This window comes from Ranitomeya variabilis, chromosome 3 (assembly GCF_051348905.1).
Source record: "Ranitomeya variabilis isolate aRanVar5 chromosome 3, aRanVar5.hap1, whole genome shotgun sequence".
Taxonomy (NCBI): Eukaryota; Metazoa; Chordata; class Amphibia; order Anura; family Dendrobatidae; genus Ranitomeya; species Ranitomeya variabilis.
The window spans coordinates 162,074,914-162,097,451 of record NC_135234.1 but is presented as its reverse complement, the minus strand read 5'-3'; the positions used below and the strand labels follow the sequence as shown (position 1 = coordinate 162,097,451).

At 42.0% G+C, this 22,538-nt stretch overlaps 1 protein-coding gene across 2 annotated transcripts; it reads right to left on the bottom strand.

The window, feature by feature from the left end:
* Positions 1-2,105: 2,105 nt before the first annotated feature.
* Positions 2,106-22,334, bottom strand: DDX3X (DEAD-box helicase 3 X-linked). 2 transcript variants are annotated; one of them, XM_077294790.1, is made up of 19 exons: positions 21,904-22,181; positions 18,125-18,179; positions 17,990-18,040; positions 17,625-17,696; positions 14,056-14,169; positions 12,279-12,405; positions 11,289-11,447; positions 11,114-11,213; positions 9,533-9,668; positions 8,316-8,401; positions 8,137-8,235; positions 7,879-8,039; positions 6,371-6,515; positions 6,102-6,246; positions 5,816-5,997; positions 5,603-5,720; positions 5,328-5,481; positions 4,976-5,097; positions 2,106-4,645 (listed from the first exon to the last, which is right to left on the bottom strand). In XM_077294790.1, exons 1-19 carry the CDS (start codon positions 21,946-21,948, stop codon positions 4,563-4,565), a joined length of 2,154 nt encoding a protein of 717 aa, XP_077150905.1. In that variant the 5' UTR covers positions 21,949-22,181; the 3' UTR covers positions 2,106-4,562. The 2 variants fall into 2 exon arrangements, with proteins under 2 accessions (XP_077150905.1, XP_077150906.1); XM_077294791.1 differs by lacking the exon at positions 17,625-17,696 and having other exon boundaries at positions 21,904-22,334.
* Between the last annotated feature and the right edge of the window lie 204 nt (positions 22,335-22,538).

Sequence of the window (22,538 nt, the reverse complement as noted above, 5' to 3'; positions counted from 1 at the left end):
CGGCAGCTCGGGCCACCAGAGGCCATATTCACACCAAATCTTATCACCCAGGAGAGGTAACTCCTCAAATGTAGGGAGAAAAATATTCTAACATCCAGTTCATGTATTGTACAAACCAGGACTACAAAGAGGAGGAGAGTTTGTGAAAACATCAGTTACAGGAAGCAGAACCCATCACAGTGACTCCGCAATACCGGACTGTCATCCCATGTAGTGGAAATAAAGACAGTGACGTCTATGACGTGGTAGAAGGCGGCACAAGATCGGCAATGGATGACACAACTGGCTATGTGACCTGTGAATATGATTGGCGCTGACGGCTACTGGACTCTCCAAAGATTGTGAAAATGAAGACGTAGCAAGGACTTTTCTGCACCTTCTGGTCCAGCGCCGTCCTTTGTGTGTCCAAGAAAACCAGACATTGTAAAAAGTTACAAAAATCAGATATAACTCAGGTGGAGCCGAGCACCATGACAGGCCGCACATACTGACACAGAAGGAAACGGCCATTGCTAGTTAGCGCTTATGGACAAGATGACATTTCACCCACTAGAAGGGACACATTGATGATAGAAGGCCAGTGTAACAACCTACTATTAATTGTTTGATTAGTTCATATTTTATAGTAGAGGATTTAACTGCTGGACTATTCTTCTTAAACACTTCAGAAATGACATGTTTAGTGATATAGTAGAAAAAAAAAATGTTCCATGTATAAATAGGTGGTAAAAATATTGGCTCTTTTAGTCTGTTTTTAACATATAATTAGGATCAGACTGTATTTAGAAAATCACACTTGAGGATGTGATCACGTTTTTTCTTTTGGCTTGTTCAATGCATTCAGGTTGAAAATGCTGAGCAAGTTGTTATGATTAAGATGTATTTATTCTGGCACTATGGTATTTGTTTTTTGCGTTTCTTTATTGTTACATATAAATGTTGAATGCAATAAGTTGTAATTTGAAAAGAAAAAGGGAAGAAACTCACACAAACAAATAATCAGATGATTCAAGGCTTAAAAAAAAATACAAATGTGATAGGTCCCAAGTTGAATCCCTGTACAAATATAAACAAGGTCACAAGTAACACACATGCATGTTTTCACAATTTTAAAACATACGTTTTTTCAGAATTGCGCATCAAAATGTTTAATTTGATTTCACCAAAACAAAATATAAAGAAACATAGTCTTGTGACATATCAAATGAAAGCCGGTACCGTTCTGAGAAAAATGCTGCCTCTCCCACCTCTTTATCTTAATTCTAGCCCGAGATGATAAAAAATGTAAAGCCATAGCAGGCCAAAATCTGCGCTTTTTTAAAACTTTAAAAATCTGTAAAAAATTAACTGATGAAGAAAAAAAATTCTAAACTTTTAATTTGTAATTAACTAAAGTTGTACTTCATAAAAACAAAAAATAAAAAAAATCTAAAGACATCAGGTAAAAAAAATATTCATATTTGGTTTACTTGATATGGAATGACCCGGTGAAGGTTGCTGCATTTACCACTAGTGTGATCCATCAGGTCACCATGTTTTTGGTAATCAATCATGGCAGCATAATGTAGGGGCAGAGACATTAGGCTTCCAGCCATGTCAATCTTACTGGGCTGCCAGCTGCAGTTTTGACAAATTAAGTTTTCTACTGCAGATCTAACAGTTCTCCGAATGCAGAGCTCTGTGTAAACGCCACCCACACCCACCAATGATTGACTGCTGTCTCGCTATGCAGTTTATGCAAGAAGTAGTCAGTGGGGTCAGTAGGAATATGGATAACTACATGGCTGCATGTTAACTAGCCCTCTAGTGGTAATCTACTGATAAAACTACAGCAAGCAGCAAGTGACACCACTGGAATCTGGGGCTCCAGTCTCTTCATTACTCTGCTCTCAGATCAGGCAGCAGAAGCCTGGTGACAGCAATGTAATTTAGTGAAAGCTGAAGATTGACAGAATAAAGTGTAATTCACAAATTTTGAATATGGCACCAAATAACCTACTAGCACGATTGTGACCTAAGTGCAAATTTTCTCCATTTTTTGGGGGAATGAGCAGAGATAGATTTATTTTTTTCTTATGGTAGCGGCCAAAGAAAGCAATGAGTCATTTATTGTTTGCCATTCAACTTTTATTTTAATAAAATCAGTAATGCACAGCACATGCAGTGCCAAGCATCTATACTAGTACAATAAGCAAAATCTAAACTAAAGCGACTTGAGGGTCAATCTTGACATTTAGCAAGTTCAAATCCATTCTTTGCATATAAATGTGTGAACCTTGTTCTTGTTAAAAAGGTATTGCCAAAGTTACTTGCTAATATGTAATCATTGAGGACACAAGTCACCAATTTTCAGTATGACAAAGATAAACCACATGTTTGAGGATTGCAATGTGCCAGACATTCACTGAAATTTAAAAAAAAAAAAAATAAAACATAAAAAAAAATAACCGCACAACTAAACAAAACTCACGCAACAAACATCTGAGAATCTGGACACTTCACATCAGTGTTTCGAAGTGTTTCATTAATATCTTAAGACAAGTGTATCAAAACCTTGGCATGTTTAAATTTCAAGTTGCCAATTTTATTTTAATTACACCAGAACGTTATGGCTGCTCAGCCAATACTGGGTCTGCTTAATTTGACTTAAGAGTTTAATATGACTTAACATTAAAAGCTCACGCTACCCCGAAATATATAATTTCACGCATACGTTGACATTCAACATTCAAGTGCCAGTGTTTTTGTACTGTCTTTTGGTCAAGTTTCTTTAAGCTTTCAAAGAATCACTTAGGCTTACAAAAATAAATATTTGTCAAAATGTTCAATAAATATTACACAAAACTAGCAGCAAAAAGTATCTAGAAATCCATTGTGTGCAAAATAGTTGCTTCCCCATCTATCACCCCCATGGTCCCAAATAAGTCTCAATCCTGCCCTAGACTCCAAGCAGTGTTTTTGCCATTGCAAAGAGACAAAAATAAGATTTGAGGTTAAGGACACGTACACAAGACTTATATAAAAAATTCTCTGAATGTGCAATAAAAGAAGTTTTGTATAAAGTTATGGGCAAAAATGTACAAGGGCCACCTATATTTTAAATAGCACCATAACAATTACCTCAATACTGTCAAGTGCACCTACAAAAAGACTTGGAGCAAGGCACAAAACACTTGTAAAATCTATTGCACGTTAGATTTTTTTTTTTTTGCCACTCCTATGCCACCAGAGTTGTTTGAATTTAACTACGTAAAGTTAGCTAAATTTCAAGTGGCAGAGGTGTAAAAGGTGGGAATTACTCTTTGGCCAGATTTAGCATTGACATACTAAATACAATGGAAACCTATGCAACTAAAACTGACTAAACTGCACACGTTAGCAGATATTACACCTTGTGCAGTCATGTACATTTGTTCCACCAAAGATCTTAAAGATTTCATTTTACTCATCTGGAGCCATTTTACAAAGTCTACAGTAAGCCAAGTATGTTTATAACCTCTCAACGCAGCTTGAACAGAGTAATGTGAATCTGCATTAAAATAAAGCCTGCTGCATAATTCTTCCTGTTCATTCCCTCTTGACCAAAAAACATTAACACTAGCATGCGTTATTAGACCAAAATCAGCCAGGCCTGTCACAGAACCACAAACTGCTGTGGTCAGCCAATCTGCCAGTTTTTATTTTTTCATGACAGGCTTCAAATTTAATGATGATACCTTCTAAAAACTATTTCAAGTTTCAGATAGTTGAACGTTCCCTGTAATGTTCGGCCCACATCTGGCTAGCTCACAAGTTACTCTTCTGCCTAAACATTGTTAAAGGAAATGCTGTATTTCGCCCTCTGAAAAACAATGCCTAACGTGTATGAACAAACTCATACACCTATGTGACTGGAATGGCTTATTAAAAAGACTTCAGGTTCTAAGTACCTTTCCAGGATAGAGTGAGCAAATCAGAACTTAACTTCGTACAGTTTGCCACATTAGAAGCCATTCTGATATGCGTTAAGGTTTTGTTGCCTCAAGGAGGCAAACTTAACAGAAACCCTAATGCGGGCTGGCTGCACGAGTTTTTCCCTTGTAATATTAAATGCATGGATGAAACGATTCCTGTTTTGAGTTGTATCACACCTGTGTGCCAAGGTTTGATTTCGCCCAAGTTCAATAAATGTATTTTCTTTTAACAATTTAGATCTTGAGCAATACTGAGCCAACAGGACATCAAAATAAAAAGTTGTCTAAAGTTAAAGGCACAGTACATTAACAAACAAATTTATCCTCAGTCAAAAATAAATGCAGTTGTTGGGAAAGGGGTGAACTTTGAATTAATCCAACACTACAGCAATGAAAATCTTCCAACACCATCAAAGTAGGTCTTTGTTTCCTATTGTGTGTTTTCTTCATGGCCCAGAGCTCCCTTGAAAAGAAAATTCAGTGGAGAATCACAGCTGGTAATGTACAAGTTCTCGAAGCTACACAAGGTATAGTCTGGCTAAAGTTACATGTGGTTTCCATATTAGCTTGTTTGGTTGAGTCATTTTTTTTTTTTTGCTGTAGGGGGATTTAGTTGCCCCACCAGTCAACTTGGGAGCTGCCACCATAGTTTCCACCATAGCCATCACTGTTATAGAAGCCACCATATCCACCTGTGGTCAGAAAGATGCAATGTGTTAGAAGAATGAATGTTTTAGTTTACACATTTAAGTGCTGCCATCCACAAACACACTTGTTTACAACCCAAGAAAGCCATAAAAAGAGCACATTTATTAATCTATTCAGGTTTAGTGACTGCATCACTACCCTCTCCACAACTTAGTTGAAATACTGTACAAACAAATTCATTAAAGTTTTCATTGCGAGATAACCAATTAAGGGAAAAGCTTCCACTTTGCATGTCTTATTTAATACACCAGTAAAACACTGCAAAAAAGTGTTGCTGCTATAGTTAAAGATCACAAAATACTAACACAACTTACCGCCTCCGAAAGCACGGCTACCACCATGACCACTGCTTCGACCTCCACGGCTGCTGCCAAAACCGCTGCTAGCACTGCTACTCTGCCTATAATCTCTGGCACCAAATCCACCGCTAAATCGACTTTAAAGTTGGGGGGGGAGAAAAAAAATAATTATATTTAAAACCACTTCCACCCAAAAACTCCTTAAAATTCAGGTGCCCATGAAACACACGGTCTGCCAGCCCAAACATCATACAGCGTCAGGCATATTTTTGTTGCATTCAGGTTGGGAGATTCTTGGCCAGTCTGTACACTGACCGCATTTCATGGACATCTAAATTAGGCCTAAGATACCACAAGAGCTTTTTACCTTTTTGACCGCCCTCTGCTGCTAGTCTTGTGATGCTGTTCATAGGCCATGTTCTCCAGCCAAGATGGTACCTCTTGTTTTGCTTCTACCAACAGGTCTAGTAAATCCTTCGTTATATTAATATTCTTTTCATTGAAAAAGGATGTTGCAAGACCTATAAAAGGGTGGGGTGGGGGAATGAAAGTGTCAAATGAAGCTAGAGGGATTAGGTGGGGCAGCTTCAACAATACTTTTCAAATAAACCTGTATAGCTAGATTACACAGCGGTCACTTACCGAGATTACCCACACGTCCTGTACGACCTATTCGATGTACATACTCCTCAATGTCACTGGGCAGATCAAAGTTTATAACATGCTTGACATTTGAAATATCAAGACCTCTTGCTGCTACCTGTAACAGAAAAAAGTGTTTGCACAAGACAATGGACAGAAAACCATTCTGTTAAAAAAAAATAAAAAAAATATATATATATGTATGATGCTTACTGCTGTTGCTACAAGAATTGGGCTTTTTCCAGAGCGGAATTGATGAAGTGCTTCTTCTCGATCTCTTTGAGATCTGTCTCCATGGATGCTTGTACAAGCATATCCTTCGTGGTACAGGAAGTCCTCAAGGGCATCTGCACCCTTTTTAGTTTCTACAAACACCAATGTTAATGAATCCTTCCCTGAAAAACAAAGTGATGTGAGAGTAGCCAATAGAATCAGACTGTAGACATGTACAAATTAAATAGTACATTTGTTAGAATTTCAGGACTAGCAGTTTTATTACCAGTTGCATTAAGAAGATCTAATAAAAAGGATCGTTTATCCATTTCCTCCACCCAGACCACTTTTTGCGTAATGTTTTCGGAAGTGGAGCCTACTCTGCCTACAGCCAAGAAAATATATTCATCCAGGAAGTCTCGTGCAAGAATCTAGAGGAAACAAAAAAAAAAAAAAAAAAATTTTAAGAGGGGGACAAAAAAAAAAAAAAAAAAAAAAAAAATGTTGCATAATGTGTAATTCGAGGTCTGCTTTGGTATGTGGTCTCGACTGTACCTGAATTTCTTTAGGGAAGGTAGCACTGAACATCATGGTCTGCCGAACGCCCTTGGGCGGCATGGTGTCTTGCTCAACAATTCGTCGAATTTGGGGTTCAAATCCCATGTCAAGCATTCGATCAGCTTCATCCAACACAAGATATCTACATTAAAAAAATTAAAATAAATAATGATCTACCAGAATGGGAACAATTGTGCTGTGACATTTGGATTTTTTTGTTAATCCTATCCCTGGTACATTATATATTGCAGTCTGTGACCAGCCTCCTAAATAATAAAAGAAATAGATCTTGCAGTAAAAATAAATTGAATGTGCTTCCCATGCTGAGAATCTTCTACATGTGCCCCTGCTAGGTCTAGGTCCTGTTTAGTGGCGGTGTCCAACCAACAAATGAAGTAGCTCTGTAGCGCTATAGCATGCAAACATGAATGTGAATTGCATTACTGCACTAGAAAATATGAAAACTACACGCCAAGTATCCTCAATTTTTATATTTCATGTTTGCATGTTATAGCACTACAGAGTGCTACTTTATTTGGCTATATATAGAGATGGCTACTCTTAGTAAGCACCTGTTCGCACCCGATTTCTGTTTGGAAGTGACAGTCAGCCTTGATATTAATGGCTGTGTGACTGTACAGAGACATGGTCTGATCATACCACATCTCCTAGGCCGGGGAGGAAGCAAAAGAGTATGCAGACATTACAGCACAGGACCACAGCTGACTTTCTTTGAGGAAAAACATTGCTGGAAAAAAAAAAAAAAAAAAAAAAAGGGCAGTGAAATGTTTTACCTCACAGAAAGAATCAGCAGTGATCCCATGCTGTAATGTCTATACACTCTTGCTTCCTCCCCTGCTCAGGGGATGTGGAATGAGGAGAACATGTTCCTGCACCATCAGACATGACTATTACACAGCAAGAGGCACATGTTTAAGATTCTCATGCGCCGGGCCTCTGACCTTTCCCAGCGCCTGCGCACTGCAATATTTTACTCTGCCCTCAAGGCAGAAAAGTACACCTGAACAGGAGCACGATGTCAGGGGAGCGATGAAGCAAGGAGGGCGGTGAGCATAAGAAGATGGGAGGCGCTGGACCCGGACCTGCGACAGCCATTGGACTGGACTGCCCCCAGGTGACTAAAAACTTATTTTTCTTATCTTTTAGGTCAGATTGGGGGCTTAGCTACAGCATTATAGAATGCTGTAGATAAGCCCTGAAAGGCAGTGGCCACATCTTATATCGGCCAAAATTACTGACAGGTTCCCTTTAAATGCCAATGCAGTGACATCTGTGGCATCAAGGAAGATGAACTGTTGGGATAGAAGTACTGCCACTAACAGCTGCAGTTGGGACCAGTTAGCTCTAACAGCTGGCTCCTGTATGGAAGTCAGCACTTCATACATGCTTGGCATGCACGTTATTCACATGTAGCCAAGAGGTTATCTATAGACCGCAATAGTCAAGTCAATCAGCAGAAGAGCATTACAAAAACACGGACATACTTGCAACAGTCCAGGCCAATTTTTCCACGTTCCATCATATCAACTAGACGACCCGGTGTGGCTACAAGCAGGTGGCAACCTCGTTCCAAGTCCCTAATTTGCTGGCCAATGTCGGCACCACCATAAACAACGCATGGTCGTACTCTGGACCTATAGGCAAACTAGGAGGAAAATAGATGAATGGTTGAAATAATAAAGACAGAAAGATGAAGGAAGAGTATTAAAAAGAAAAAAAAAAAAAAAAAAAAATGAGTATACCTTTCTGGCTTCTTCATAGATTTGTACAGCCAGTTCTCTAGTTGGAGCCAATACAAGTGACAATGGAAACTGTTTGCGCCTTCCATATCTCCCATTATCCTATAAAAACAAATAAAGTTAACAATATTTAAAACACATAGGTGGGATTTCAATTGAATTCAGTAACAAATTAAATTTACCTTTAAGTGCTTCATGGCTTCACCAGGACCATCGGCATATATCTGACTTAAGATAGGGAGCAAAAAAGCTGCAGTTTTGCCAGAACCTGAAAGCAGAATATTTCCAATAAGGCCACGTTTGCACATTCAGAATTTGCTCAGAATGTTACATCAGTATTTGTGAGCCATAACCAGGCGAGGAACAATCAGAAAAGAAGCACATACACCACTTCTGTATTTCTATCTACTCCTGGTTTTGGCTTACAAATATTGATTTAAAACACTGACCAAATACTGAACATAGCCCACGTTAGAGTGTACACCTCCTTCCTTAGCACAAAAATACAGGAATTTTGATAATATCCACAAACATTTGGTAGATAGATAGATAGATAGATAGATAGATAGATAGATAGATAGATAGATAGATAGATAGATAGATAGATAGATAGATAGATAGATAGATAGATAGATAGATAGATAGATAGATAGATAGATAGATAGATAGATAGATAGATAGATAGATGAAAGACAGCACAAAAAAAAATAAAAAAATAGAAAAAAAAAGGGCTTTAATGCCTGAACGGCGTGGCGACGTTTCGGATATCTTTATCCTTTTTCGCTTGAAAAAGGATAAAGATATCCGAAACGTCGCCACGCCGTTCAGGCATTAAAGCCCTTTTTTTCTATTTTTTTATTTTTTTTTGTGCGGTCTTTTTTTTTCCATCTATTACCAAAGACCATTTCAACAGTGGTTGGGAAGACGCTGCACTACAATTTGGTAATATAAGATGCTGTTCCGATTTTGAAATATATATTTTATTCTTATAATAATAATCCAGACGTTTACTTGGGTCCATAGCAAAATACAGAATATTACATATGAGGTTTTGTCACAAATAGCACTTTGAAATACACAGCTTAGAGTCTTTCCCATTGGTTTCTCTGGGGGCTTAAAAAGACAAACCTATGCTCAAAAGTTTTCAAATATAACGCGTGCCAATTATTTTAATAGAAACCAGTGTGAAAGATCATGAATACTGAAACTTGACGAGGGAAAAAGCAAAAACAAAAACATTGTTATGGCTGGTGGTGGATTCATTTGAATGCTCAATTATTTTTAAAAGTATACTCTATACAGTAGTGATGAGGTCTAAGTTTCACATATTCAACGATTGCCTACACGTCAGCAAATGAAGGATGCTGCTGTAATCTTTTGATTGTATGCCGAAGCTTACCTGTCTGTGCACAGGCCATCAAATCTCGTTTCTCTATGATAATTGGAATTGCATGCTTTTGCACTGGGGTGGGCCGTGTGTAACGTGTGAGTTGAATATTTCCCATAATTATCTCTCCCATGTTAACATCATGGAACTGCATTAAAAATAGAAAAAGAAGGATTATTTTCCCACTGTCCTAGTAAATGCGATAAAAAAAACAAACGAAAAAACAAAACACGTCTTCTGCAGCATAGGTGATAACACTATTTTATTGGCTTGAGGAGTGACACAGAACCTCTGACCTCCTGTAAGGCAGTGTGTAACATTGCAATGATGGCTAACTCCTGATGAAGTTCTAAGATGAAACATGCATTGGAGACGCTTTTATAATCTAATTTCACATAAGTAATGCTGTCATGCTGTAATCTATTCGGCCAAATTGTGGGGGAAATTACCCTGTGTACCATTCCCTCTAGATTTGACAAGCATTTTACTATGCTTTTTGTACTGTTTAGAGTCCCCGTTATTTAGTGTCCTGTAGTGTATTTGTTTCCAATTTATTTTTGGTTTCAATATATCAAATTTAATTAAATATATTTTTAACTGGTTTATACACTCTTTGGTTATTTAACCATTTTTTTTGTTCACAGTAATGGCTGCCTGCAGTCACAAGGAGGTACTTAGAATACTGCAATTTTATACACTTCACTTAATTGAAATGCAGCAAGCTCCAGTGAGATGGTGACAATGGTATTACCGTACACACTCGTGTATAAGTCAACCTGAGCATAAGACAAGGCACTTCATTTTGCCTCAAAAACTGGGAAAATTTATTGGCAAGTATAAGCACGGCTCCTCACCCCCCCCCCCCCCCCATCCTTGTATGAAATGGCTCCTCATCCCCCCCCCCCATCCTTGTATGCATGGCTCCTCATCCCCCCCATCTTTGTATGCATGACCCCCATAAGAAAAGCATAAGCATAAAAAAAACCACAAAAACACACCACATTTTACTTCCCTTCCCTGCGCGCCCCTGCAGCATCTCGTTCTGGTGCCAGCAGCTCCTGCGACCAGACGATGACGTGTCCCCACTCATTAAGGCAATAAAAAATTCGTATCTCTCCACGAAGGGAAGTAGGATTTTTTTTTTTTTAAATACAGGAAGCCGGCGGCTGCAGAAGTAACTGTGTGCGCTATAAGAGAAATGAATATTAATTGCCAGTGCAGTGAATATTCATTTATCTTTAGCAGCAGGCACAGGTTTTAGCTTCAGCCTCCTGTGACCAGCCACTCCCCTCCCTCGCCGTAAACTGGGACAATGACTCGTGTAAGGGGGCATTTTCAGCACAAAAAAAAAATAAATAAGTGCTGAAAAACTCTGCTTTTACAGGAGTATATACACAGTACTCCGTTTTATAAGATTCTGCATACCTGCATGGACAAAGATTTTGGCCATTTTATAGCCATTAAATAAATTTAACCAGCATGAGATGTGCAAGAAAATTAGAAGAATGGGCAGGAGGCAATGGGTTGGTGTTAGAGGAAACGGTCACACGATGAATTTTCCCAATGTTTGTTGCACACAGAAATAATACATACGCTTTCTATGTGTGGAGGACAGTTCGTGCCTGTGGCTTCAACTGGAATGTCATCATACTTCTCAAAGTTTATGCCAGTATTGCTTCCAGAAAACAGCTCCCTAAGGGAAAAAAATGGACAATCAATCAATAAGTTAAAAAAACAAACACACAACAAAGCCATGAACATTACTCACTGTTCTATGCGATCATTTGGGGCAAGAGGCTTTGACCAGTCATCTTCATCATTTCGCTCATCTGTCCAACGGCTGCTGCCACGGTCAAATCTACCAAAGCCACCCCTGTCACTACGATTTCCCATGCCATCATAGCCATCTGTACGGCGATCATCAGATCTATAGGCAAGTGCACACAAAAAAAAGTTTGCATCCCCTCATGGAACTTTTTTTCAACATGGGTTACAAAATCTGAAAACTGCATAATTAAAAAAAAAGTGTCAGGATAGACTGAAGGTATAGTATTTAGTTATAACTAGTTAGAGTTGTGGAGCAAGTGGCAGGCTCTGCTTCATACACTGCAGACTGACATTCTGTGGTGTAGTGAAAGCTTACCTGAGGCGCAATAGGTCCTCTACCAGTTTAGACTCTGGTTGCCAGGGTGTGAACAACGCACAGGACTACCCCTCAGGTTTATTTGGTGTGGAAAGTGATCTCACCTTACTTGTGTGCACAAAACACAAGGCATTTAACAACCATGCAGTTTAGTCCCCTCCCCTTACCAAACATTAAAAAAATAAAAATAAATTGCAACACATACAAAAGGGTCCCCCCCCAAAAAAAAAAAAACTGCCCACATGAAGAAAAATTAACTCCCTAGTGTAAGCCTATTCATAATAAGGCACAAAACGGCATTTGTTTCACGATGACAACTTGCATTTGGGGTTGTAGGACCCCGATATATTTCAGAACCACCCACACACTACCGACATACATCCCTGAAAAATCCTAACACAGGCCGGTCACAAAGTATGTGGCAGCACACTTCCTTAGGAAACTATGAGGACATGGAATACTAAATAATGTTGCAGTACTATTCAGTAGAACTCAGAATCTCAGTCACCAAGGTCATACTCTAGGTTGTGGAGTAGAAGTATTTGGGGTATTCTGCATTACCACCACGCAAACCAAGCAAAAATAATTGCATATAACGCATAGCACAGAGCTTACCTCCGTGCCCCACTGCCCCTGTCATTAAATAAACTTGGTCTGCCACGGTCACTTCGTGACCCGAAACTGCTGTAAGCATCTTTGTCTCTACCAGCAGTCCACCCAGAGTTATCTCGGTCATAAAATCCTAAAACAGAAAAAAAAAAAATACACAACTGAGAAACCACAAAGTACATGACAAGCAATAGGGGGTTCCTACCACACAATGTGAAGCCTATGAAAGTTAACATAAATACCAAATAATCAGGTATCTTGGAGCTCACTTATAAAACAATTTGGCAGTTGTACCATCACTGTCCATTTTGACTAGGTTTGTACACCTGGACAAGTCAGAAACATTTAAAGGGAACCTGTCAGCAGGATTGTGTGACCTATAAACAGTGTCAGGTCGGCACAGCTATACTGATTAAAAGGATACCTTGAGGAGATCTTTCTAAATGCATTAAGGTGACTAACTACTATCTGGTGAGAGACATAATTTGTTAGAATGGCTACAATCACACAATTTATTATAGGAGAAACTGTCTTCACAGGGTCCAGAGGCCACATCAGTAGGCCATGGTTATTAGACAGGAGCCCTGTGGTGAACCTCTTAAAGGGAACCTATCACCCCGTTTTTTAAAGATTAGATAAAAATAGTGTGAAATAGGGGCAGAGCTGGGCTTTACATTAGTGCCTTTTTGGTGCCTTTACACCCCCGTTAGGCTGCCGAAATACCTTTGTGAAGTGGCCGTTTTGTCCTGTCACTCAAGTTGGTCAGGTCGGATGGGCGTGGTCACAGCGCTGTTTCTCCCCCAGATCAGGCTCATCATTACGTTGGTGGCGTAGTGGTGTGCGCATGTCCAAAGAGAAGATCCACTGCCCAGGAGATTCAAAACAGCGCGGTCTTCGCTATTCGCCGTTTACCGGTGGGCGCGGCCATCTTTCCTGTGGCTGCGTGTGCGCAGATGGAGCGCTCTGCTGCCCGGGGCTTCAGGAAAATGGCCACGGGATTCCGCGCGTGCGCAGATGGAGATCGCGGCGGCCATTTTCCTGAAGCCCCGGGCAGCAGAGCGCTCCATCTGCGCACGCGCAGCCACAGGAAAGATGGCCGCGCCCACCGGTAAACGGCGAATAGCGAAGACCGCACTGTTTTGAATCTCCTGGGCAGTGGATCTTCTCTTTGGACATGCGCACACCACTACGCCACCAACGTAATGATGAGCCTGATCTGGGGGAGAAACAGCGCTGTGACCACGCCCATCCAACCTGACCAACTTGAGTGACAGGACAAAACAGCCACTTCACAAAGGTATTTCGGCAGCCTAACGGGGGTGTAAAGGCACCAAAAAGGCACTAATGTAAAGCCCAGCTCTGCCCCTATTTCACACTATTTTTATCTAATTTTTAAAAAACGGGGTGATAGGTTCCCTTTAAACTGCCAGCATACCTGTTGCTTCTGATTAGTAGACAAAAAATGTTCACATGACGCGAATCACACAGCAACAATGGCATTGCACGGGGCCTACAAATCAGAACTGATGTTGGGAATTCTCACAAGTAGAGGCAATTCGCAGTTCACAATAGCAGCTGGACCAGGATACTGCCAAGTGCTTTGCTGATCTCTATTAAATCACACATACACAAATTGACCAATAAAGACTTATTCTTGAAATAGACCCAAACAGTTCAATGAAAGCCACACAAGAATTCTCTGAAGTGCAAACATTGCATTTCATGAACATGGAAGGCAATGTGGGGCTTACTGTTATTTGGATATAATCACAAGGCTAGTTACCTCGATCAGTACGACCAGTGCCTCTATTTGCATATCCGTTCATGCGACTATCGCGGTCATCGTTGGTCCCATTCACATAGCCATTTCCTCCACGACTAGAGTCCCATCCTGCATCTTGTGGAGTGAAGAAAGTCATTTACAATGATGTTGACAGAAAACCGCCCATCGGTGGCAAATTGTATTCACAGAAACAGTACTTTGCAGACAATCACCCAGACCAACCACTTAATACTAGTGTCTAAAAGCAAGCTAAAGCAAGCTGACATACCCTGGTGTAATGCATGTTACATGCACATTAGTGAATTATTTTAGAGCTGCCAGATTCCCACAAGTGAAGTAGAGTTCATTACACCAATCATGTAATGCCAAGAACTTAGAGATCACAATTTAGGCAATCTAAGTCTTATCAAACAAGCCTGCATTGGAGTCTGTTTAATGAGAAATTTAAACTTCAGACTATGGGCAAGGCCAATACACAATTTTACCAAAAAGTAGCGATATTTAAAATTAACATTTGCAGGTAAATTGTAGAATTCTCACAAGATGGCAAGAGCAATTAATTCAATTTAAAAGAAACCTGAAAGCCCAGTCAGCCCTGAAATCAACAACTGTAGTGCAGCTTTTTTGCTACATTCTAATAAGGCCTTGTTGCTTAGTGATTGCTAAATAAATGTAAAGTTAACTTTAAACCCTGCACAATGTAAATCATTGAGGAACTAGTGGAGGGAAGGAGAGGTATAGGTTGAGAATGTCAACAGAATAATCCTCCCTCTTGTTGTCTAAGCATGCTCCTGTAGGAATGAATGACATTACCACCAGCTTGTTGGAAATCACACGGCTAGCAGAGTCCTGCATCCCTGCGCCCTCTCTGGACACGTGCAATGCCATTGGGAATTCCCAGGAAAGCATAACATTGCATGCATAAGATTTGCAAGGAGCTAGAGGGAACATCTCTCTTGCAAATTATGTCAATCACACCCATAGGGACATTACACAATGAAATGTATTAGTCCAGGAAAATCAATGCCATCCAGCCCCTTTCACCCAAGTAGTCACGCACTGATTTATGTAGCACAAGGTTTAAAGGGGTTGTCCACTACTAAGACAACCCTTTCTTAAACAAAATGTTTGGCTCCGTGTTGGAAGACAACATGGACAATGAATGTATCATAAAAATCACTGAACTCTATATTGAATTTATGAGTGCTGAATATTTCCAGGACTCTATTGATGAGATAAACCAGATACAAGATTGTGTGAACCTATTAAGGTACCTTCACACGAAGCGACGCTGCAGCGATAGCGACAACGATGCCGGTCGCTGTTTGATCGCTGGAGAGCTGTCACACAGACCGCTCTCCAGCGACCAACGATGCCGAGGTCCCCGGGTAACCAGGGTAAACATCGGGTTGCTAAGTGCAGGGCCGCGCTTAGTAACCCGATGTTTACCCTGGTTACCAGCGTAAAAGTAAAAAAAAAAAAAACAGTACATGCTCACCTGCTCGTCCTCCAGCGTCTGCTTCCTGACACTGACTGAGCTCCGGCCCTAACAGCACAGCGGTGACGTCACCGCTGTGCTTTCACTTTCACTTTAGGGCCGGCGCTCAGTCAGTGTCAGGAAGCAGACGCTGGAGGACGAGCAGGTGAGCATGTACTGTTTGTTTTTTTTACTTTTACGCTGGTAACCAGGGTAAACATCGGGTTACTAAGCGCGGCCCTGCGCTTGGTAACCCAATGTTTACCCTGGTTACCAGTGTAAAACATCACTGGTATCGTTGCTTTTGCTTTCAAACAACGATCGGACGACCAAATAAAGTTCTGGACTTTATTCAGCGACCAGCGACATCACAGCAGGATCCTGATCGCTGCTGCGTGTCAAACGAAACGATATCGCTAGCGAGGACGCTGCAACGTCACGGATCGCTAGCGATGTCGTTTCGTGTGAAGGTACCTTTAGGCGAGAAGGCCTGTGTTCTTCTGTGTGATGTCCTTTGTTTTAGTGATAAGGCAAAGGTGCATCTACATACCAAATGAATATTGGCCCTAAAACTTAACAGAGGTTACAGGTGTACACTGGAAATCTTGAATGAATAGCCTCTATCCTGTTTGTGACCTATCATTATCTACATATGTACACAACTCCTGTGGGTTTCCATTATAAGCCAGTGGTCCTGAGATAGACATCCTGTCTTTGGCCTATGGATATGTATATTGATACATAATGCCTGTTGTGTTTGGGTGACAAACAATTTTTCTTTAAATGGACAACTTGGAGCCAGCCCAAATGGAGTTGAACCTGTCCTACACAAGAACTTTCTTGCCAAGTACGGGGATGCCATCTGCAGGAAGGTGATGATTACTACAGCCAATGACAATGTTCATATTGCCAGAAGATGATTGGACATTTGCCACAGAAGATACCGGAAGCAAGGGTGGAGTCATGGCTTGGGTGTGGATGTGAAATATTTGTATAAATGGAGGAAGAATCAAGGCCATCTCTCTCATTAATGAAGAATCATTGCCAAGTATACTTGTAGATATTTGTATTGGTATTGTCTCTAATTATAGGACATTGAAGAAAAGGTTTTATTGTTACATTATTATTTGAATGGTCTTACTACTATGTTATTTTACTTGTCATTAAATATCTTTTTCCCAAACTTGAGTTATTGATTGTATAGGAAATATTCAGGACAGGATACAGGATGGGAAATTACCTCCAACACTCCGATAAAATAATAAAGACTATACTCCCCTCCCGTGCCAGTACCGTTCCAGCAGTGTCGGCACTCACTATCTCCAGGGCTGTGACACCAGCACTCAATCAGCACTGGAGTCACTGTCTCCACCTTTGGACTAACAGAGCATGAAGCGGAAACCAGAGATCAGCTGTAGCATGGACTTCATTTCCAAGTTCAGTTTGTCCGAAGGTGGAGACCATGACGCCAGCGCCGATTAGGAGTTGGGCACCATGCATCATTCCACAGCATCTCACAGCCCCGGGACCGCGAGTGCAGACACAGCAGGAACTGCGCCAGCATGGGAAGAGAGCATAGGCTATATTATTTTATCGGGGCATGACATTTAATTTAAGAAGGCGTTGTCCTAGTAGTGGCCAACCTTTAAAATAACTTTTGCACTTATTTGGCAATCACCAAGTGAAAGAAAAATAGAAAGGGGCTTACTAGAATGAAAAAAGGTGCAATAGTCAAGGTAGCAGTTTAGTGGGACAAGAGCAGCTGTCAAGTTCCCTTTAAAAACAGATATTTGGTCACAGTGGCCCTGCGTGGGACTCAACACTAGGCCTCATTCACAATAGCATATTAGGGTGATGTAAACTGCTATGGAGAATAGCGGTAACAGAGCAAATGCAGGCTATAAAAAGGTATCAACTAACCATTAATTATTTGGGCCACAAAGCCATGTGGACCTGTTACAGTATCTTAGGAGTGTGCAGAAGAGAGCAGTTTAATTAGGATTCCACTGCAATTCACGGGCAGCTCAATGGCTAGCTTATGCAGTCAAAGCTATTGTGCAGCCAACACACCAAGACAGGTAACCAACCGTACCATTCCTTTGGGACCACCAATCACCGTAGCCCTTATACACATCTACAGCTGGATACTGACACCTTGGGTAACCTACATGATAATACAGCTTTCAGAACACATTCTACAACCCATTTAGAATTTATAGAAAAGCTAAATAAGGGGTAAAAGTGTTAGTTTTGTGTCAAACTGAGCACTGAAACCCTGGGAGGTTATTTTGAGTATGTTAACATCTATCTATTGCAGATTGCTGACTCTGGTGCTTACAGGGGGAGACAAGTGTGCAAAATACATAAAGGACATCTGCGTTGGCTTTTTAGTTACTTTATATATTAGATCTGAGTTTTTTCTGCACTTTAACATGAACTGCAGCTGCCAACACTTACCATGTCTTGAAGCTTCTTTATTTCTTAGGTGAGGAGGAATATAACGACCTTCTATGGATCAAAAAAGTAGAACAAAAAAGTTAATAAAAACGCCTGCACATGCTTTGTACATGAACGAAAAGCAGGTATACTTACTAGTTGATGAGCCACCACTTTCAGAGTCAGCTGAATTCAAGTCTAGCCCAGCAAACTGATAAAAAGAAAGAACTGGTTACTTGAGTATAATATCATAAATAAGGCCTTACAATGAAGCCCCTCGAGAGTTTATTTGTAGACCACCATACATGTAGTTCATCCAGATCTGTGCAAAAGGACTATATCCCCCATCTGGTACATGCATTGCAGTATACATAAACGGGACATCTTCTGGCTACACATGGTACTGCAGCCAAGGAAACCAGCAAGACATTACGAAACACAAGAATGGAGACATGCCAACAAAAGATGCTTAAAGGTACCTTCACACTAAACGATATCGCTAGCGATCCGTGACGTTGCAGCGTCCTGGCTAGCGATATCGTTGAGTTTGACAGGCAGCAGCGATCAGGATCCTGCTGTGATATCGCTGGTCGTTTAGGAAAGTTCAGAACTTTATTTGGTCGTCAGATCGCCGTGTATCGTTGTGTTGGACAGCAAAAGCAACGATGCCAGCGATGTTTTACAATAGTAACCGGGGTAAATATCGGGTTACTAAGCGCAGGGCCGCGCTTAGTAACCCGATGTTTACCCTGGTTACCATCGTAAAAGTAAAAAAAAAAAAAACAGTACATACTCACCCTCTGATGTCCGTCACGTCCCCTTCCTGCACTGACTGAGCGCCAGCCGTAAAGTGAAAGCACAGCGGTGACGTCACCGCTCTGCTGTTAGGGCCGGCGCTCAGGCAGTGCAGGGAAGCGGACGCCGGGGGACGCGAAGCTAAGTATGTACTGTTTGTTTTTTTACATTTTACACTGGTAAGCAGGGTAAACATTGGGTTACTAAGCGTGGCCCTGCGCTTAGCAACCCGATGTTTACCCTGGTTACCCGGGGACTTCGGCATCGTTGGTCGCTGGAGAGCGGTCTGTGTGACAGCTCTCCAGCGACCAAACAGCGACGCTGCAGCGATCGGGATCGTTGTCTGTATCGCTGCAGCGTCGTTTAGTGTGAAGGTACCTTTAGTGAGTTTGCCACCTTGCCAAATACCATGGAAATTCAACAGTAAGTAACTGGATCTTGTAAAAAGAAAAAAAAAATAAAAATTTAAATATCCACCAGCGCGCATGATGTACTGCCCAGAATAGAAGACAGCTTGATTAAAATATTCCTACAAATCGGCAAAGGCATCCTACGAGACTTCATATAGCAAACTGGATGCTAAAACACAACCTGAATACACATAGGCTGAACAGAGCACAATGAGTGAGGGGCAGGATTAATCCGAAAGAAACCCTCCTGATATCCAAATTAGTAATCTGCCTGAAGAAATGGAATGGTAGGCAACATCCGGCAAGTGTAAAACTAAAAGAAATAAGAACTAATCCATGTCAGACTGCTTAGGATCTGTCACCAAATCTTACAATACAAGCAACATACATTACTACATACTGTAGATCTTAGACCTGACAAAACCATAGTACTTTGAAAATCCCTGTTGGAATACTGGTATTATACTCTTGCAAAGTGAGAACACCCATTTCACCAGGCCTAATCTATAACCATTTAATAATATATGTAGTTTGTACTGTGTAATTAAAGAGGATGTGTCACTGGACTTCACAAGTTTCTGTTAAAGGCTCAAATTAAAGGTGTATTCTCAACTAAGAAGTTATGTCATAACCATACGATAGGCCAAGAATGTGATTAACCTGGACTCCAGCTTTGGGACCTGCATTATCTCAAGGATGGGGGAATCGCCTCTCCATTTACAGAGGCTACAAGACTAAAAGGTGGGGTGCACGGGGTCCCTGCATGGATCATACATAAGCGTGAATAAGGGCTACTGCTCCTTCAAAGGGAATAATAATTAATAATTTTTATTTATATAGCGCCAACATATTCCGCAGCACTTTACAATTAAGAGGGGAATCAGTCAGGTCCCATAATAGAACCTGCTACTATGGCCATACACTTTCCAAATCCTGTATTCTGATGGACCTGTCGCTAGCAAAAAATAAATAAATAAAAAGTTAAACAGCTTGCAATAGTCCCTGAACTCCATTGATTTTGCCACTCTCACTTTTGTGATGTCACCCACTGCAGAGATTCTCACTTTTGTTGCTTTTGGAGGGCAGCATGTGAAATTTCTGCTCTGGGCATTTCCTCAGAGTCTTCTCTGGGGGTGGGGTGCACTATCACCACCCCCCCAGCTAGTCAAGACACTGCAGAGTCAGGATTGCCAGTGTCTGGGAGGAGTCAATGTTCACTGTGACAAGTCCTTTATGGGTCTAAGTAACACTATCTTTCAAAAATTAAGTTTTATTCTGTAGAGTTGCAGCTTCCATTTAGGCAGGAGTAGTCCGCTAAGCGCCTTTTTCCTCAGGCTAGTCCTGTCTCAGATCTTATAATCACGCCTCGCTGGGAGGGATTGACACTTGATATTGTACATTTATGGTATAGTAATAATGAACATGAGTAAGATTTCCAGTAGTCGTGTCCAGGGAGACATAATTAGAAAATTCAAGGCAGGGCTGAAGTAAAAAAAAAAATAAATAAGGCTGGCAAGTCCTGCCTCATTTACACATACTACAAATTAAAACGTATCGTTACTACTTCACTTCAGCTTCATTAGAAGATGGGGCAGAATAATAGTTATGTTACTGGTTTAGCAGTTATGGATCCAGACAGGTTCCATCTAAAAGGGAAAGGGAACAGAATTTTGAGTTCTACCCAACATGTACCATAGTCTGGCTAGGTGGCCAATGTTACCCATGTGTAACTGCACGGTGAGAACTTAAGATGTCAGGGAGTACAGTGTGACCACAGGGGCAGAGGACAGGCTTCTGAACATCAGTCATCCTATGTAACATTATAGGTATAGATATTAAATTAGGGAATACACTACAGATAACAGTGCTATCGGTGGTCCTTGGCGCTGACAAATTGCCAGTGACGATGCTGGTAGCCTTGAATGCCCCTGCTGAGGCCACCCATGGCGGCAGGTACATGGCACATAGGGACCTCCAGCACGGTGATCACTGGGTGAAGGAAGGGGCAGATTCCATCTTGTAATACTCGCGGATTGCCTAGAGCTCCTGTACAGGTCATGTTAGGGGATCACTTTATGCCCCCACAACGTCATCTATACTTTGCTGCTGCCAGCTACCCGTGGCCTGTTAAATTAAGGATACTTGGTCTTGGCATGTGAGGGGGCAGCGGAAAACTAGGTCAGCCAATACACAAAAATCCAGGGGGAGCAGACCGGCCAGGCTGGAGCCATGTAAGGGCAGGCTGGCCCCCCAAGCCACGTGCCCAGGGGCTGTTTACACGGGCCTGTAGGCCTCACTCCCGGCCCGTCACACGGGGCCGCGCAGTACAGCAGCCGCTGCGTGTCTTCCCCTCCCCCATTCCTCTCACAAAGGCCGCCATTGTGAGGATGCGACGAGCAGGCCTGCTTCCACATCACAGCCCGAGAGCCCGGCAACACGAGAAAGGAAACCGGATGAGGGAGCGCCCGGCACACGCTCAGCGATTCCGGGTGTGCGTCATCACCCCAGTGTCCGCGGGTCTCACACCCGGCCCCGATGACGCAGCCGGAGCGCGGCGCTCACCCCCTAACACACCGCGAGCAATGTCCCGGGCGCCGGGAGACGATGCCCCCCTGGGGCCCCCCACAGGAGCGGGGACGAACGCGCGTTATGTAAGTGCGCACTCAGGCTCCAGCACCGCACTAGGCCGTCATTGTCTGCCCGCCGCGCTTCCCTCACACGGACACTTACCTGCTGGTCTAGACCGTGAACATTTTCGACGGCCACATGACTCATAACTAAACGATAAGAAGGCCGGGGTCCCTCAAGCAGGAAATGTGTCGGTGTTAGCGGACAGGAAAGTAACGAACACTGCGGCCGCCTCACAATTCTCGAACTTGGTGACGTGTGCGAGTAACAAAAAAAAAAAATAAACTTATAAAAAAAAATTAACAATTTGTCGCTAGTACTTCACTCTACGGCTGATTACTGGCGAAGCGAACAGTGTGAGTAGCTGCTCCCAACTGATCGCTCGTCCGACACGGGCCGACCTCTTAAATAGAGACGACGTACGAATGACGTCAATACGTATGAGGCCGGCGTGCAAGGGGAGGCGGGGTCGGAGAGGCGCGCTCCCGAGTGAGGACCGAGCCTCGGCTGTCCTGCGAGAAGCGCTTGTCTCCGGGCAGCCTACACGCGCGCTCGCCTATCACAGGGACTCATGAAGCATCGCGAGATTACCACTTCGCCCCATCGTGTGCGTATACGGGTGTCGCTGTTTGTGAGGGCCGTAGCCGGCAAAGTGCTGGACGTCGTGTGTAATCAGCCATTTATATGGCGTGCTGGTAGCATTCCGTCGTTCAGGACACGGAGACTATATCAGTATA

Bases quoted from the DNA above. Each gene is read 5' to 3' on its own strand.
- DDX3X (XM_077294790.1), bottom strand. From the start codon at position 21,948: ATGAGTCATGTGGCCGTCGAAAATGTTCACGGTCTAGACCAGCAG. The intron at 5,482-5,602 runs GTAAGTGACCGC...ACCCTTTTATAG, and splicing joins AGGACGTGTGGGTAATCTCG to GTCTTGCAACATCCTTTTTC. The intron at 5,098-5,327 runs GTAAAAAGCTCT...CCAACTTTAAAG, and splicing joins AGCAGAGGGCGGTCAAAAAG to TCGATTTAGCGGTGGATTTG.